Source organism: Phacochoerus africanus, chromosome 11 (assembly GCF_016906955.1).
Source record: "Phacochoerus africanus isolate WHEZ1 chromosome 11, ROS_Pafr_v1, whole genome shotgun sequence".
NCBI lineage: Eukaryota > Metazoa > Chordata > Mammalia > Artiodactyla > Suidae > Phacochoerus > Phacochoerus africanus.
Window position 1 is genome coordinate 45,066,069 of NC_062554.1, and position 17,333 is coordinate 45,083,401.

Sequence of the window (17,333 nt, forward strand, 5' to 3'; positions counted from 1 at the left end):
GTGCAGTGGTTGAGGATCGAGCATTGTCTCTGCGTCAGTCGCTGGTGGTTGCTGAGGCGCAGGGTGGATCCCCAGCCCAGCACAGTGGGTTAAGGATCCGGCTGCAGCTTGGATCCGCTCCCTGGCCCAGGAGCTTCCATATGCTGCGGATGCAGCCAGAAAACAAAAACAAACAAATCCAAACCTTTAGCATGGTGGTCCAGACTCTACAAACTGCCAGGCCTGCCCCCACGACATGCTTCACCCACCTTCCGTCCCAGACACACCAGCAGCTCACAGCTCCCCACGCCCAGGCTTCACCCAGTTGGGCCAGCTCCTCCCTCTCCCATCGCCACCTACAGAGACGCATTTAAGTGCCTTCATGGTGTCTGGTTGTACTGGCAACTGTGTCCTTGTTTGCCTCTCCCCCCCAAAGTGTAATCGCCTCCGAAGACATGACTGGCTGATGCTGAACTCACTTGATGGAGGCTGTCAGGACACCTTTGTTCACTAAGGTTTATTAAGCTTCTACCAAGCACAGCCTGTGCTGGCAGCCCCTGCCCTCCTGGAGCTTATAGTTTAATCAAAATACAAGTCAAGAAAGAGGATAAAAGACAGTAAAAGGGAAAGGGTCCGTGCCTCTTCCAGAGCAGACGCAGGTCAGACTGGACAGGGTGAAACATCCTAGAACAGGCTGTCAAGACAGGGGAAGGCGCCATGGGCTCGAGGGACACCGGTGAGAGATGGACAAGCCTGGGCAAGTGAAAGGCAGTGGCGGGGGCTGGGGGATGCACATGCCAAGGAAGCTAAGCCTAGACTGCAGGAATAACCCCCCAGCACCAACCAAAATTGCTCCCAAAGTTTCCTCAAGGCTCAGCACCACAGGCCAGAGTCAGGGGAGGCTGTGGGCCTTGGCAGGGGTGGTCTCCGAGTACTGACTGGAAACTCTTGCCCCCCCCACGTCACAGATGTCGCCCCCCAGCGCAAACCCCGCACCCCCCTGCAGACCTTCAAAAAGGTGGGGATCCCCATCATCGCGGCACTGCTGGGCCTGGCAGCCATCGTCATCGTGGCTATTCTCAGTAAGTAGCAGCCCCACTCCCCACCCCCCACGGCAAGTGGCAGCTCCCACCCACCCCTCCCCCTCTGTCGCCTCAGAGCACCTCCCCCCCACCCTCACCCCAGCAGAGTCAAGGGCAGGTGATCTGCATCCCGCTCTGTATCCACCCCTGCTCTGACGGGGGCCTTCCTCTGAGAGAGAACGGGAGAAGAACTCAGCCCCACCCATCGCAGGTGGCTTCTGTCCCAGATGATTTTTGCGGAGAGCAGTTTGCACCGGGTCCAAACCCACACAGGCAATTTGCAAGCAGCCGCTCCTGCTGCCTCCTCCTCCCAAGTCTGCAGGCCGAGAGCTGAGAGGATGCCCGCAGCCCTGCAGGCTGGAGAAGCAGGGGCATGGCTGCCCCCAGGGCAGGGTCAGAGATGAGGCAGGAGGAAGACGGCCAGGCAGACAGCGCCCCTCCCCGCCTTTAGCTCTGTCTTCCCCAGGGCCTGAGACTCTGTGTGATCCTGGGCCGGCCACTCTGAGACAAAGAAGAGTAAAGTGAGGAGTTCCCATCGTGGTGCTTCGGAAACAAGTCCGACTAGGAACCATGTGGTTGCTGGTTCGATCCCTGGCCTGGCGCAGTGGGTTAAGGATCCAGCGTTGCTGTGGCTGTGGTGTAGGCCAGCAGCTACAGCTCCAATTAGTCCCTTAGCCTGGGAACCTCCATATCCAGGTCGGACCTAAAAACTAAAAAACAAACAAACAAAAAAACAGTGAGTGAGCCCTGACTCCCACAATCCCTCTCTTTCAGTCCCCACATCCTGAGACTGAGTCCCCACCTTCACCTCCAGAGTCACTGCAGGCAACTGACCACAGCTTTCACCCAGGGAGTAGGGCAAAGGGGACCAGACTAGGAATCGGGACACCTGGGACGGGGATCCCAGCACTGCCCCTTGCTGCTGTGTGACCTTAATTAAGTCCCTCAACCTCTCTTAACCTCCATCTCCTCACCTGTAAAATATTCTGCCTCCCTCAGAGGGATATCAGAAAACCAATGAGGTAAGATGTGCAAAGTTCCTGGATAAAGATCAAGTTGTGCAAAAGTGGAGGTGGTGACACAGCCTGTAGGGATGTTTGCACACCAGGCCAGGACAGCCTTCCAGGAGCCCTCGGCACCCTCCGCCTCAGCCGAGACGCTTAAAGCTCACCTGGTCCAACCCTCACTCTCCACTTGAGTGCTGAGGCAGAGAAAGGAGGTGTGGCAGTTGGGCGTGTCCATTTCCACCTGCTGGTGATGGAGATGCGGATCCAGAACCCAAACACCACCCAGATCCCTGAGCGCCCCAATGGGGTGTGAGATGCAGATAACCCCAAATCATTCCTCTTGACCTTGGCTGGCCCACAGGGGTGATGGGTGTACAGCGGTGTCTGCAGATTTGTCATCCTAAGCCCGTTTTGCTCAGACTAAAATTCAGATGAGCTTGCCTTTTTGAAGCACGTGTCTTGCCGTAGTGGCGAGAGAAGATGGGACCAAGTTCAGGGTGAGCCAGGACAGGTACCAGCACATAATTTAGAGCTGGGCTCTCCCTGGCCTAGAAGGCCCCACGTGGCTTCCAGCCTGGGGCCTCTAGTTTCTGCAACCAGAAGAGGGAACGTGAACTTCCACCTTGGCCTGGCCTCCCTCAACCATCTGACTTCTGCAAGCTCAACCACAAGTGACCTTGTGTCTTGGCTTCACCCCAGGAGGCAGAAGTGACCCTTCCTCACCCTGCCTCCTGACCACGAACCAAACTCTGAAAGTCTGGCAAACATCCCGCCTGCTCCCTTCTCCCTGGCTTCTCAAACCAGGAACATAACGGCCAGCAGGTCACATCCTAAGCTCCCCCAGGGAAGGCATGGAGAGGCCACAAAGAGCTTTGGAGCCAGACAGACTCCAACTAAAATTCTGGTTCTGCTGCTTGAGTGCTGTGTGGCCTTGGGAAAGAAAACCTAGCTCTCCAAGCCTCAGCTTCCTTCTTTGCAATGTGCGTTCCTCCTGGTCCCTGCCTCCTAAGGTTGTCAGGATTCCATGCAGCACTGCGTGGAAAGCTCTTAGCAGTGATAAGCAGGGCTGTCATCAGACTTGTTACCGCAGCTCTTAGGGCCAGCCAGGGGTGACATTGGGCTGCAGAGGGGAGTGACAAGCTAAGGGAGAGTTCTCTTGGGCATGAAGAGTCAGGACAGTTTAGAAAAGTGTTGAAATATCTGTTCCCTGGGGATTTAAAAATACTCTCTCATTCCCATCATCTAAGACAGCAAAGGCGCAATAGAAGCTGCAGGCAGGAGGCAGAAGGCAAAACGAAGCAAAACTCCAACTTCTTAATGGGGCTTTCACTCCCAGATAAAAACACCTAACTCCAGAACTGCACTTGCCAGCTCTGAGAAACTTTCTCAACCACCAGCTCACCAAATGTTCTCCACAACCCCGTGAGGCCCAGAGAGGGGAAGCAACGGGTCTAAAGTCACACAGCAGGTGGCAGAGCCTGTGCTCAGGTCTTCGGACTCCAGGCCCAGGGTTGTCTCCTCTGTCCCCAGACACACTTGGGGTTGAGAGGCTAGTGAAGGCTGTTTCTAAATCGCTCCCCACACATTATCTTGATTGACTCCTCAGCCACCTTTAGGGATGGGACAGGTGTTATTATGCTATGTTACAGATGAGGAAACTGAGGCTCAGAACCACGTACACCAGCTATTAAGTGGCAGAACTGGGCCTAAAACCCACGTTTGCCTGTCCCCAGGCCCAGGGTGTTCTCAGGAAAACACAACCTCTCCTGCCCTTGGCCACCTGCTTGACCATCGGCCGTCTCTGCCCTGCCCCGCCCTTGCCTTCCAGTCAAGGTGATTCTGGACAAATACTACTTCCTCTGCTGGCAGCCCCTCCACTTCATCCCGAGAGAGCAGCTGTGTGACGGCCAGCAGGACTGTGCCTCAGGGGAGGATGAGCAGCTCTGTGTCAAGAAATTCCCCGATGGGCCTCCAGTGGCAGGTGAGTCCAGGGGCAGCCGGGCCAGGGGAGTGGGCACAGCAGGAAGTCGGCCCAGGTCCCCTTGGTCCACTGTATAGTACCTGCCACCTGACTAGTCAGGTTCTGTCTCTGTTGGAAGGTTCTTAAAAACAGGATCACAGGAGTTCCCGTCATGGCGCAGTGGTTAACGAATCCAACTAGGAACCATGAGGTTGCAGGTTGGATCCCCGGCCTTGCTCATTGGGTTAAGGATCCGGCGTTGCCGTGAGCTGTGGTGTAGGTTGCAGACAAAGCTCAGATCCTGCATTGCTGTGGCTCTGGTGTAGGCCAGGGCTACAGCTCTGATTCGACCCCTAGCCTGGGAACCTCCACATGCCGCGGGAGCGGCCCAAGAAATGGCAAAAAAAAAGACACACACACACAAAAAAAACAACAACAGGATCACAGCTTGTCTAGTCTACTAGAGCTCCAGTCCTTAACATGTTGCAAACACTCAGTAAATTCTGATCAACAAATGTTGGCTGGGGGACAGGAAATTGTAACCGAGCCTGCTCCATTCCTGCTGTACCTGGATGACCTTGGGGAGTGCCCTCCTTTCTGTGGAATCTATTATTGCAAGGACCACAAGGCCTTTAACCAACTATGGATCTTTCTATTCATTAAATAAGTGTTTATTGTAACATGCTGTGTAACAAGACTGAGTTGGGTCTTTCAATAGGATATTGAGATGTTTCAAACGTAAAAAGCCAGTTTCCTTCTTGGACCGGGCTAGCCCAGCTTGATCCACCCACCTAGTAGTTGGGCTCTGAAATGAAAAGCCAGCCTAGGACATGGGTGATGAGGGCTTTTGTGGGGCAGGGCTGAGTGGTTTCCTGTGTATTTTCTCTTTTTTTGATCAGAAGTCAAATGCCTATGGACCCTGCCACCCCATTTCCAATAGTATTTCTTTTTTTTTTTTTTTTTTAGGGCCACACCCGAGGCATATGGAGGTTCCCAGGCTAGGGGTCTAATCAGAGCTAGAGCTGCTGGCCTACACCACAGCCACAGCAATGCAGGATCCAAGCCACGTCTGCGACCTATACCACAGCTCATGGCAACGCCAGGTCCTTAACCCACTGAGCAAGGCCAGAGATGGAACCCAAGTCCTCATGGATGCTAGTTGGGTTCGTTAACCACTGAGCCACGAGGGGAACTCCTCCGATAGTATTTCTCTCTCTGACCTTCCATGGTGAAGGAACTAGGTCCCTCATTGAGAAGTTTTCCCTGACTAGGCAAGCCGTGTAGACCAGGGGTAGGGCAGCCGTGTGATATATCATCAAAACGTATACATAAGACAAGCAAAAAGGGGAGCTATTAATAATTGTGCCAGGGCCAAGGTCAAAATGGAGATTGTCCCCAGGACATCCAGTCACACTAGCAGCCTTCAGAATGAGGCTCAGTCAAGCAAAGCTCAGTGGAGGAACTTCCTTGAGGTTGAAAGGGCTGGTGTTCCATGATGTTCACCAGTTCCGGGGAGGGGGAGCTTGGGCTGGTCATATGATGAATTCTGTGGAAGGTGCATCAGATGGGTCCTCGCCCTGAGCTGACCCAGGTCCCTCCTCTCCCAGTCCGCCTCTCCAGGGACCGATCTACCCTGCAGGTGCTGCACCCAGCCACACAGACCTGGGCCTCTGCCTGTTTCGACAACTTCACAGAAGCTCTGGCCAAGACAGCCTGTGGGCAGATGGGCTATGACAGGTACCCAGCCCAAGGCTCTGGAGGCTGTTATCTCACTCCTCCTTCTCTCTCTCCTCCTTCCTTTCTCCCTTTCCTCCTTTCCATCCCTCCTTCCTCCCTCTTTCCTAAAAGTACAGATATTGGGGTCAGACAGAATGGCTTTGGAAGCCCTTTCCCTCATAAGCAGCATGAACTTAAATCTGCTTAGCCTCGGTTTGTTCAAGAGCTAAGGGGGGAGTTCCCCTTGGGGCTCAGCGAGTTAAGAATCCCACAAGTAGCCAAGAGTTAATGAGGGAAACATGACAACCTCATAGGATGGGTACTAGGGAGAGTCTCTCCGCCCCTCCCCACCCCACCCCCACCCACAGTTCCAGCCCCTTTGCAATCCTTCCCTTTTCTTTCCTCCTCAATCCTCACTCATTCTCGGCTTTGCAAGACACCGTCCTTGCCCCAGAATACAAAAGTCTTATTTACTTCTTCAAAGTCCCATTGGTTAAAATTTAGTTCCAGTGAATCTGATATCATTGGGGCTTCTTCAGCAGTTGAGCTCTCTCAGCAAATTTCCAAAGCAATTTTAAATCTTTGGTGGATGAAAAAGTATATAATTATAAGAAGGGTAATTAGCATTACAAATTGATATTCATTTGATCTTGGCAAAAGCCAAAAAGGTAGTTATTATTCTATTTTAGAAGGAGGTTCAGAGAAGGTAAGTAATTTGCTTAGGTAGTAGCTGGGAGCAAGAGGGCTGGAATTCATGAGCAAGGCCTCCTAATTCCTGGGTATCAGAAGTTCTAGAAGCATCTCTGTTTCTAGGTTGGGTAATTCTCTCTTCTCTGGAGGTTTCATCTATAAGGGGGGGAAGGGGAGACAGTTGCCCACTCAGAGCCTAACTGAAGAGGATGGAAAAAAAACCATATATTCAGTTGCAGAAGGATAATCTCTTCCTGGCAGGCCCCACATTTCAGGATTCTAAACTGGACCCGGAGAGTAGGCAGAAATGATCAATTCTAGGCAGACATCATCCATCCATCACAGAACCCTCCCCATCAATCCCTAAAGCAAGGTCCCTTTTCAATAAGTGCTCGGGGCAGCCATTACTGATCCATCAGACCTATTTGCCCCTTCTGCTCTCTGGTTATCAGGCTTCTGCAGCTCTCTGCCGTCCACCAGGGTGCAATTCCCAGTACCCTCTGGAGAGGACAGCCTGCCCCCCTCCATTTTCCAGGAGAGCTGGGAAGGCATGCCCTGCCCCTGCCATCTCCCCTCCCCCAGCAGCCACCCCAGCCCAGCCTCCTCCCCACAGCCGGCCCTGCCTCCCTAATGCAGAGCAGCCCTGCAGCGCCAGCTGGACCCAGCCTAGCAGGCTGCAGCTTGGTTACGAAACCAGGGTGTCTCCGGGGGTTCGTAAGGTAAAAGGCTCCTGGAGTCTCTGTCCTTCTGGAGTTCTTTAAGGCACCAAGCCACCTCGCTCTTGAGTTCTGCAAGACAAGAGCTGGTCAGAACTATTCATCAGGATGTAACTCTGAACGGACACTAACTCCCCTGGGACCGACCATTTCCCACACAGTCCTTCCGTCTGGGTCCCTGATTTCCTGGAAAGGAGGCCCTTCTTGTCCCAGGACCACAAAACCCTAGGTGGTTCAAGGTGGGAAGGACTCTAGAGATGCATCTGGTCATTTTATAGAGGGGAAAACTGAGGCTTAGAGAAACCCAGAGACAGAATGTGACCTTCCAAGGGTACACACCAAGCTAATATCAGGGCCAGGACAAGAACCTTGGTCTCAATTGAGGGCGCGCAGCACAAAATCCAGCACTGCTAGACTCCCATCCTCCAGGTGCCGTGCCTGGATCATCCAGGAAGTGCCAGATTGCCGGCTGGGGAGGTGAGAATGTGCCAGGCAGCTGGTGCCTCAGGGTGACCCAAGTCCTGCACACAGAGCTTGTACTAGCATGGCTGGATGGGGGAGGACAGGAGAATGGCCAAGAGGCAGATTCAGTACAGGAACAATCAGAAAGACGGGATTAATCAGGGAAGCCTTCCTGGAAGAGGGAAGACATGCCCAAGGTTTGAAGGAAGACAAACGTGGATTATTGGAGAGAGAGAGGGAGAGTGGTCAAAATGAGAGAAATGCTTGTCCGGATGCATGTGAAGTTTGATCTTGGCCTGTCCTATCTCCAAAAGGACCATAAATGTAGCTCACCACCAAATTCAGTGCAGTTGCCTTGTTTGGAGAACCAAATATCCACAGCCAGTTCACTCCAAGGTGAGGGGGAAGCTAAGCTGCCTCCTTTGCTGCCTTGTCCCCTCATCGGGAACCAGAAGAAACCGCTGGGACGTTTGGAATAGGGATAGAGCTGGGAGTTACGAAAAGCCATCTGTAACATTTCTCCAGAGCTCTGAGTTTGGGACCAGGCTTCCCTGCCCAAGAAAGCAAGGCCATGTCCACACTGTGCCCAGGACTCAGCCCCGGGATGCCAAGGGATGTCATCTAGCAAGGCAGACACCACCCTCACTAACCAAGACCACGTCCATGCCCCGGCCGTGCCCCACCCGGCCTCCACTGCCACCCACGCTCTTGGGACTGGGGGCCACTCCCACCAACTTGTTCTTAACTCCTGTCCCACCTCACTCCTCTCTCTCTCTCTCCCCCCTCCTCTCACTCCCCCTCGATCTCTCTCTCACAACACGAGCAGCAAACCCACCTTCAGAGCTGTGAGGATTGGCCCAGACCAAGATCTGGATGTTGTGAAAATCACAGAGAATGACCAGGAGCTTCGGGTGCAAAACCCAAGCGGGTAAGTGAGAGGACACGCCTGGCCCACAGAGGCTCACACGTGGGCCCTGCTATGAGGGCTGCGGCCAGCCCATGCTGGACAGACACAGCAAGGGAGACATAAGCCAGACAATGGGAAGAACTGGCCAGGCAGACTGTCATCCACCAAGAGCTAGAGCATCCTATTTCTAAGAGGTTTTCTGAGTAGACTCTTTGTGTTCATACAAGAGGCAGCCGGACAAAGCATGCTGTCCACACGTCAGTGGCCTTTCGGTCAAAATGGAAAAGCACATTTGTTTCCTACAGCCTTATATTCCCTATAAAGCCCAACAGGCAAGATTCCAAAGGCCACTTTGTCCCTCCTGCCACTCACCCAGGCCAGAGTAAGCCCTCCCACATTTCCAGCTCTCCAGAGGACAAACCGCATGGCCTTTGTCAATGGCCTGTCCCCATGCCTACCACCTCGCAGCTGAGCCTGGCACCTAAAGGAAAAATGTCACCCTGCAGCAGAGTGACTCAGAGAGAATGCAGGTTTCTTAGCATTCAGGGAGGCTGCCGAGGGCTGCTTCTTCACCAAAGAGTAAGTCTTGAAAAGGACAGGACTGAGAGCAAAATGATCGTTTGCCTGGAACTTCATCGAAAACCCATTCCTCTTCTGCGTGGAGAGCCCGCAGTGCAACAGACACTGTCCCAGCCTCTGCTCTCTTCTGTCTGGGGCTGCCAAGAGCCCAGGCTGGGCTGTGACTGGGGCAGGGCCCAGCACATAGCAGATGTTATCCGCAGCAGGGATGGAATCGCATCGAATTAAATCGCACTGAACTGGGTGGTAGCGCAATGCCTGTAACAGCCCCCAGCATGCAGGTTCCATATTTCCCGGGTACTGGGAGGGGACCTGAATCAATGGTGCGAGGGGAACTGGGGGTCCCAGCCTTCCAGCCAAGGGACAAGCAGAAACCACAGTCCACCTCTGTCTCCCTTCCAGCCCCTGTCTCTCAGGCTCCCTGGTTTCGCTGCACTGCCTTGGTGAGTACGCTCCATCTCCAAGGGTTTGGGTCCTGGGCCAGCAATAAGCAGGGAGGAAGACCTTCCCCCTCAATCCCTAAATCTCTCAGATTCCTGGTGTCACTCTGTTTTGTCCCAACTTTCCTCCCTTGGCCTTGAGCTTGTAGGTCAAAACTCCTTCAAGGGGTTGATGTTAAGAAGTCCCTCCCAGAGTTCCCTTCGTGGCGCAGTAGTTAACGAATCCGACTAGGAACCATGAGGTTGCGGGTTCGGTCCCTGCCCTTGCTCAGTGGGTTAACGATCTGGTGTTGCCGTGAGCTGTGGTGTAGGTCGCAGACGCGGCTCCGATCCTGCGTTGCTGTGGCCCTGGTATAGGCCGACGGCTACAGCTCCGATTAGACCCCTAGCCTGGGAACCTCCATATGCCGCAGGAGGGGCCCAAGAAATAGCAAAAAGACAAAAAAAAAAAAAAAGAAGTCCCTCCCACCATCCACACACTGCCCCACAACCGAGGTGGGACCCCAGGAGGGAGGATAGGAAAGCCAGAAAGGGCAAGACTGGGCCCCCACCCCCTCCCACCAGGGGTCAGTGTCTATATAACCTCCCAGGTCACAATCAGCTCATCTATCCACGATCTGATCACCCACATCCTGCTTAGCAAAGATGCATCAAACAGTTACAATGTGTCAGCACCAGAGTTTCCTGGGGGCTTAGTAGTTAAGGATCCAGTGTTGTCGCTGCCATGTCACAGGTTCAATACATGGCCCAGGAACTTCCGCATGCAGTGGGCATGGCCAAAAAAATATGTGAAATAAGAATGTGTTAGGACTGCCAATGATGGTTGGAAGTAGAAGATCCCAGACAAGTAAGAGAATTGGTCCCTGTCTTCAGGAACTAGTGGTGAAGCAAAGACATGCTTCAGAGAGAGGGACACAGGGGGTCAGGAATCCTGGGCATCAGTCCCACTGGCTTCCAGTGTGACCTTGGATAATTCAGTCCAAATGCCCCAGAGGATCCTGGGAGACCCCCTGGCTCTGAGAGGCGATCAGAAGGAAAAACACACACTGTGGCCCCACTCATTCCACCAGCCTGGTGGGAGAACCGAGCAGAGCCTGGCAGGATGGCCAGAAACCGGGCAACCTGAGAGAAGGAAGGTCATCGTGGCTCCCTCTGCAGTAGCCCTGTTGGGATAAGACTCTTAGTCATTATCATGTGACCCCCGCAATACCTAGTGAGTGGGGGCTGACACGTGGTGGCTGGTCAGTGAATGAATGGTCATATCACCTGATGTGCTGTGCTGGACGGCACCGAAGACACAAAGAGGCTTAAGCCCCAGACCCTCCCTTGAGGAGCCTTCGGGCTCCCTGAGAAGACAAGACCGAACCACAAGGGCATGGAAGGCAGGCCAACGCCCAGGCAGCCTGTGGAAATGACGAGAGAGGGAAATCTCCAGGGACTGGGCGGCCCGGAGGTGGGAGCCAGGATGAACATCGCAGAATGAACTGCAGGCTCTGGGAGGGGAGGGGCCACGTCTGTCTCTCCGGGCTGTCCACCCGTCTCCTTCCAGCATCCCAGAGACACAGTAGGCGCACAACTCAAATCTGCTGAGTGATCAGTAATTTTGATAAACAGGAGAGGAGACAGCATCTCTGGGACAGGGCCTTTCTGGAGCAAAAATAGAAAAATTTTTTAGGGAGCTGCCTGCAGATCGATTTGGCTGGACAGCAACTTTATATAAGGACAGCAGGTGGCTGTCAGGAGGGAGAGTTTCGACTCTACCGTATAGACAAAGGGGGTGCGGAGGGGTGAGAGTGGGGGAGGGAGGTGACAGGTAGAAAGCGAATGTGTGTTTGGAATGAGATGGTGTTTGAAAAGCTCCTGCCAGGCATGGTCCCAGAGAGGGTGGTAGCCTTTCCCCCTTAAAACCACCACTGTGGCTGCCACTGACAGGCTCGGAGAGGCTGAGAACAGGGCCGGGAGGGGGAACTGGAGATGTTTATACACTCGCGAGTCAGATGTAGGTGCCAGGAGACGGGGATGTGGAAGAGCGTACAGGATGTCGGATTGGGAGACTCTCTGGACAGGGGGGGAAGGGACTTGGAGAAAGGTGAATTCGGGATGGGAAGATCCATATCTGGAACTGTCTTCCCACTCTCCAGGCCCAAAGCAGCCTGTGGGCGTCTGTTTACTGTTACGCAGCAGGAGCAGAATTCTGTGTCCCTGTTGAGTTTGAAGGCCATGAATTCCCAGCACAACGGACATGCCCATGTTCACAACATAAACTCTTAAATGTGTCCAAAACTAGAAGAAGAAGAAAAAAAAAAAAGGAGAGGGAGATTGGGGGAGAGCCGGAGACCCTCAGTCTCTCCTGGAATAATTCATCATTGCCCTGGTCGCTCCCCTCCGTGGGTCCCAGTCAGAAGGGCCCTGCGCAGGATGGATCTGGGGCTCTAAGGGGAGGCAGCCCCAGCGCCCCCAGAGCCTGACCCCTGCTTTCTCCCTCCTTCCCACCGAGCCCAGCCTGCGGGGAGAGCCTGAAGGCCCCCCGGGTGGTGGGTGGGGAGAAGGCCTCTGTGGATTCCTGGCCCTGGCAGGTCAGCATCCAGTACAACAAACAGCACATCTGTGGAGGGAGCATCCTGGACCCCCACTGGATCCTCACAGCAGCCCACTGCTTCTGGTAAGGCCCACCGGGGAGGAGGTCTCCGGGGTCAAGTCCGTGGAAGGGCCTGAGTTGTTTTCTGATGCCCTCTCCCCTCCCCCACCCCAAAGACCAGGCACCAGGGTGTGGCCACCCCAGTGGGACAGTGGATGTGATGTCCTTTGTTAGGCCTTGGGGGTCTGAGCAGAGGGTGCTGGTCACCAAGCCTGACGTCTCCCCTTCGAGGTAGGAAGCCATCGGTACCCAGTGTCCTCAGTCCACCCCCATGTCCTTCACTAAACAAGAGCTCTTCCCATCGCCTGGCATCCTGAGAACCCTCTCCCTCTGTGCCAGTCTTCTAGGAAGTGGTTCCGGTCCAGGGTCCCTGCCACCCTCCCATTATACCCAGAAACAATAACAACAACCAAACGTAGAGACTCTCTTACAGGCCAGCAGAGAAAGGCCTGCCCAAACCTCTGGGGAAGGACCACTCCAGGGCCTCTTCGTTTCAGTCACTCATTCAGCATCTATGAGTACCTGCTAGGTACCAAGCCCTGTATTACCTGCCCACCTGCATTAAACTCCATCACTGGCTTAGAGGAGCGCACAGTGTAGACCAGTGATTTGTAACTTTTTTTGAGACTTTGACAAAAGCTATAAATCTTTCCCTGGAAAACCACCCCTGCACACCCAGCTGTGTCCAGTGCTGGGAGGAAGCAGTATGGAACGGAACCACAACGAAAGCACCGCGGGAGGAACATGGCCAAGAAAAAGCCTTGGAGGAGAGAGTGTCAGGACCCAGAGCTCAGGCCTTGGGAACAGCCCCTTCCCCAGGCCACCAGTTAGAAGTTTCCTTGGGCAGGTTTCACCAGGGAAAAGGATCAGATTGCCCTTTAAAATTTGACCTTAGGTCAGGCATTCCTCAGACTGCCCTTCTCCACCAGCCTCACCCCCACCATCCTCACCTCCAAAGGCAGGGCCATCTGGCACCCCAAGCCCCAGGGCCCTGTGCACCCAGCCTCCTCGTCTTGCCTCAGACCTGAACCCCACTGTCTCTGCCCCCAGGAAGCATCTCGATGTGCCCAACTGGAAGGTGAGGGCCGGCTCAGACAAACTGGGCAACTTCCCATCCCTGCCTGTGGCCAAGATCTTCATCACTGAGCCCAACAGCACGTCCCCCAAAGAGAAAGACATTGCCCTGGTGAAGCTGCAGCTCCCGCTCACATTCTCCGGTGAGAGACGGCCTCCCTGCCGTCAGGGAGGGCTCAGGCCCTGGGCACATCCACTTCTCCCCTCAAGTCCTCAGTTTGCCCCCTGTTTCCAGCAAATATGTCAGCCTCACATCACTGAAGGCAGGAAGCCCCTCAAGCTGTCAGCCAACCCCCATCCTGAGGTCTGTTTTCCCCACGTGGAGTCCCTCGGGTGAGAATCACAGATCACCCATTCCTGGAGTTTGTGAGGGAACTGAAAGATGGTCTGACCCATCCTCCACCCCGACCAATGGCAAGAGCCTGCACAGTCTCCCTGCCCAGGGGTCCTGGGGCCCCTCTGCCCTCCTCAGGGGGCAGGGAAATCTTCCGTTAGGGCAGCCCGCAGAATCTCTGCACAGCTCTGCTCGGTAACTCATGCTTATCTTGGGTTGTACTTGGATCAGCACGTCTAATGGTGGGTTGCATAGGACATGGGTTCCTTGGAGAAAAGAGAAAGTTTGGGAAAGATTTTTATACCATAGCTCTTTCCTTGGAGCGCATTAGTATATCAATGATGAGAGGTCTTTTAAAAATTTCGAACAGTTCGTTGTGTTCAAGTCATGATTTGATAAACTTATCTGAGCACAGACACTTTTTCTTGTGCCGCTTCTATTAACAACCCCCGGAACGTGTGCTATAGAAACCCTCATAGAGAGCTTAGCTGCCAGGCTCTCCTCAACCTCGGGTCCCCTCTTCCTCTCTGCTCCCGATAGGCACAGTGAGGCCCATCTGCCTGCCCTTCTCTGACGAGGAACTCACTCCAGGCACCCCAGTCTGGGTCATCGGCTGGGGCTTTACGGAACCTAATGGAGGTAAGTCCCAGGCTCAGGACCACAGCACTGAGTGAGCAGCTCCCAGAGGTGATGGGAAGGAGGGCCGTCCTTCAGAAAAACCCATCCTGGAGGTGCAAGCACCCAGGTGCCAGGCAACCCGGAGAATTTTCCTGGGCTGGGGGCAGAGGGCAAGAATGGGAGTGTGAGTGTGTTTTCACCCTCCAGGGAAGATGTCTGATCATCTGCTGCAGGCGTCCGTCCAGGTCATTAACCGCACTCGGTGCAACGCGGAGGATGCGTACCAGGGGGAAGTCACCGAGAAGATGCTGTGTGCAGGCCTCCTGGAGGGCGGTGTGGACACCTGCCAGGTAGGGCCTCCAAGGATCGTGAGGGAATTACAGAGAGAGGGCTGTCTGCCCTGAAGAGAGGAGAGAGTTCAGGGGCCAAATGCCCCACAGGAAGTCTTCCTGCATCTGGTGGGCACTCAGTGTGTGATGGAGGGAGGAAGGGAGAGGAAAGGAAGGAAGGACACTAGTCAGATAAAGATCTAAGAATGGATGGATGATGGATGCCTGGATGGATAGATAGAAAGATAGACAGAGAGACAGACAGACAGATAGATGCAGGAACATTTCACACATAAACGTGATGGTTCCCCCCACACACACACCTTGCTCTTACTTCCATCATCTGCAGCAGTGTGAGCCCACAAAGGGGAGGAACCCCAGGTCTGTTTTCTCCATAACAGTCCTAAGCTGCTGAACTAAACTAGAGAAAACCCATCTCCCACAGGCCGATCCCTGGTGCACCACCCCTCACGCCATCCCCAGTGGCTAAACATTGAAAATATTCTCACACCCCCCTCCCCCAGAGGATCCCCTGAACCATTTCCATGAAAACCACAAACCCTACTCCCACCCCCACCCCCATCTGCCGTCATCAAATTCCTTTACCTAGGAGGCATCTGCTGATGACTTGATCTCTGATGTCAGGTAAATGCTGGATTTGGGGGACAGTATCTTCCCTCAGGGAGCTCACGGTAGTGAGGGTGGGGTTGCAAACAAAACAAACAGGCAGTTCCGCTATAGTGTTATTAGGTTCTGAGGGCAGGAGCCCCAGGGGCTGTAATTGTTGGTAAGAAGGACACCCAAACACGCACGCTCTTCACTGTCTGACGTCTTTTTTTTTTTTTTAATTTGTTTGGTTGTTTACTCGTCTCCTCTCCCCCACTGTACTTTCTCTCTCACTCACTCTCCCTCTCTGTCTCTCCCCCTACTCCTGCCCCATTTGATTCTAAGCTTTTTTTTTTTTTTTTTTTCATTGATTCCCGCTTGTCTAGAACAGAGGCTGGCATGATACAGGCCCTCCTGAAATGGGACTTACGATACATTTGGGACCTATTAGGTTAAGCAAAGACAAGCAGGCTTCCTTAGTGCAGGACGCTGTACAGCCCTCACTGCTAGCGTGAGCTGTGGATTTCTGGCAGAGGGTTAACTGCATGCCCACAACATACTTAACCACAGGCAGAACCCTTTGGACCCAGAAGGGAAGGATGTTCCAGGCGGCAGGGAACAGCATAAGCAGAGGAGTGAGGGTAGAGCAGCAGAGAGTGATGGAGAGCAAGGAACAGATGGGCCTGTGCAGGGAGGGGAGGGAAGAAAAGCGCCCCCCTCCACCACACTTCTGTCCACCCTCCCCAGCAGCCCCTGCTCTGGCCTCCCACAGGGTGACAGTGGTGGGCCTCTGATGTATCACTCTGGCCGGTGGCAAGCAGTGGGCATCGTGAGCTGGGGCTATGGCTGTGGGGGGCCGAGTACCCCTGGAGTATACACCAAGGTCACAGCCTACCTCGACTGGATCTACAATGTTCGGAAGGTGAGCCTGTTTGCCCTCCCTGCTGTGCCCTCCCTCTGTTCCGCTCCCCTGAGGGTACCAAAGCATCCTTAGGTTTTATTTAACTGGCTCTGAGATACCCCTTTCCGTCCCAAATAATCTTCCCTCCCAGCAAGTGATAACCTGAGCTGAAATTCCTTAAATCAGAGATTCACGTTAAATGCAAATACCTTCTGGCATGGAACACCCCCAGCTTTACCGCGCTCTCTTCTCTGGCACTTTCCTGGAGTTTCCCCATGGCTCCGCAGGTTAAGGATCTGGCATTGTCACTGCTGTGGCTCAGGTCACTACTGGCATACCCCTTCGATCCCCGGCCCAGGAATTTCCACATGCTGCAGGCACGGCCGGAAAAAAAGGACACTTTCCAGAGAGCATATTCTGATAAGAAGGAAGATAGAAAGGCTTACGAGGTTTTCTGGCAGCAAAGAGACAGCAAAGAGCTTCAGAAAAGGAAGATTAATTTTACACGCCACCATTCTGTCCCATTTCAAGTCATCCGATTTCTTTGTTGGTCTCTTTGATTCTAGTCTGATCCATGATGCTGCTGCCCACCTGCAGTGCCGGAAACTGCTTCCCTCCTGCCCTGCCCGCCTGGGGATCCACCAGAAGTCAGGCACAGAGCAAGAGCCCCCTTGGGCCCATCTCCCTGCCTGCAATCTCGGCATTCCTTGGCACAGCAAAGGACCTCCACTCCTGCAAGAGACCCCACAGCCCACAGGCACCCAGGAGAAAGTCAGCAGCCCCAGCTTAGATACCCTGATGCTTCCAGCATCCCAAGGAAGGAGAGACACAGCCCACAAGCCAGCCTCCAGGCCAAGGTCTCGGAAGACATTGCTAGGCCAAGAAGGAAATTTCTACTGAAGAAAAGAATGGACATAGATGCTCTTCTCAGAGCCCAGATCACCACGAGCTAGAGTGGAGGGAGGAAAGGGTGTGTGCCAGCCCTCTCCTTCCCTACCCATCCCCAAGCCCACCCAAACGAGGAAGCAGTTAGAATGTAAAATGCACTGTCCTGCTGTTTGCACTATCGTTTCTTACTATTGTTATTACTGCTACCTCTATGGCCACTGTTTATTATACTGGTGGGTAAGCTCCTTGAGGCTGCATGGTGAGAGCTGAGCTCAAACTGTTGATGCATGATCTGTACTTTGGCCTGGGTAGGAAAAGGTCTTGGGGAGATGATTAACACTCAAAGCAGAAGAAGAGGAAAAATGGAGACCAGATCTGATGGGTAGAAGCAACAGTGACCAGCCGAC

General features: G+C 53.8%; 1 protein-coding gene across 6 annotated transcripts in view; it reads left to right on the plus strand.

The window, feature by feature from the left end:
- TMPRSS4 (transmembrane serine protease 4) overlaps window positions 1-17,099 on the plus strand; it is a 34,205-nt gene extending 17,106 nt beyond the window's left edge. For 2 of the 6 annotated variants that reach the window (XM_047753387.1, XM_047753386.1), the window contains 11 exons: window positions 948-1,061; window positions 3,938-4,049; window positions 5,636-5,765; window positions 8,439-8,540; window positions 9,501-9,541; window positions 12,041-12,200; window positions 13,227-13,393; window positions 14,125-14,223; window positions 14,410-14,552; window positions 15,910-16,059; window positions 16,605-17,099. In XM_047753387.1, the coding sequence (XP_047609343.1) occupies window positions 948-1,061; window positions 3,938-4,049; window positions 5,636-5,765; window positions 8,439-8,540; window positions 9,501-9,541; window positions 12,041-12,200; window positions 13,227-13,393; window positions 14,125-14,223; window positions 14,410-14,552; window positions 15,910-16,059; window positions 16,605-16,616 (1,230 nt within the window). In that variant the 3' untranslated portion in view covers window positions 16,617-17,099. Of the gene's footprint in view, window positions 1-947; window positions 1,062-3,896; window positions 4,050-5,635; window positions 5,766-8,438; window positions 8,541-9,500; window positions 9,542-12,040; window positions 12,201-13,226; window positions 13,394-14,124; window positions 14,224-14,409; window positions 14,553-15,884; window positions 16,060-16,604 lie in introns of those variants that run through there. The other 4 variants (XM_047753385.1, XM_047753389.1, XM_047753388.1 and 1 more) reach the window with 4 other exon arrangements.
- Window positions 17,100-17,333: the final 234 nt, after the last annotated feature.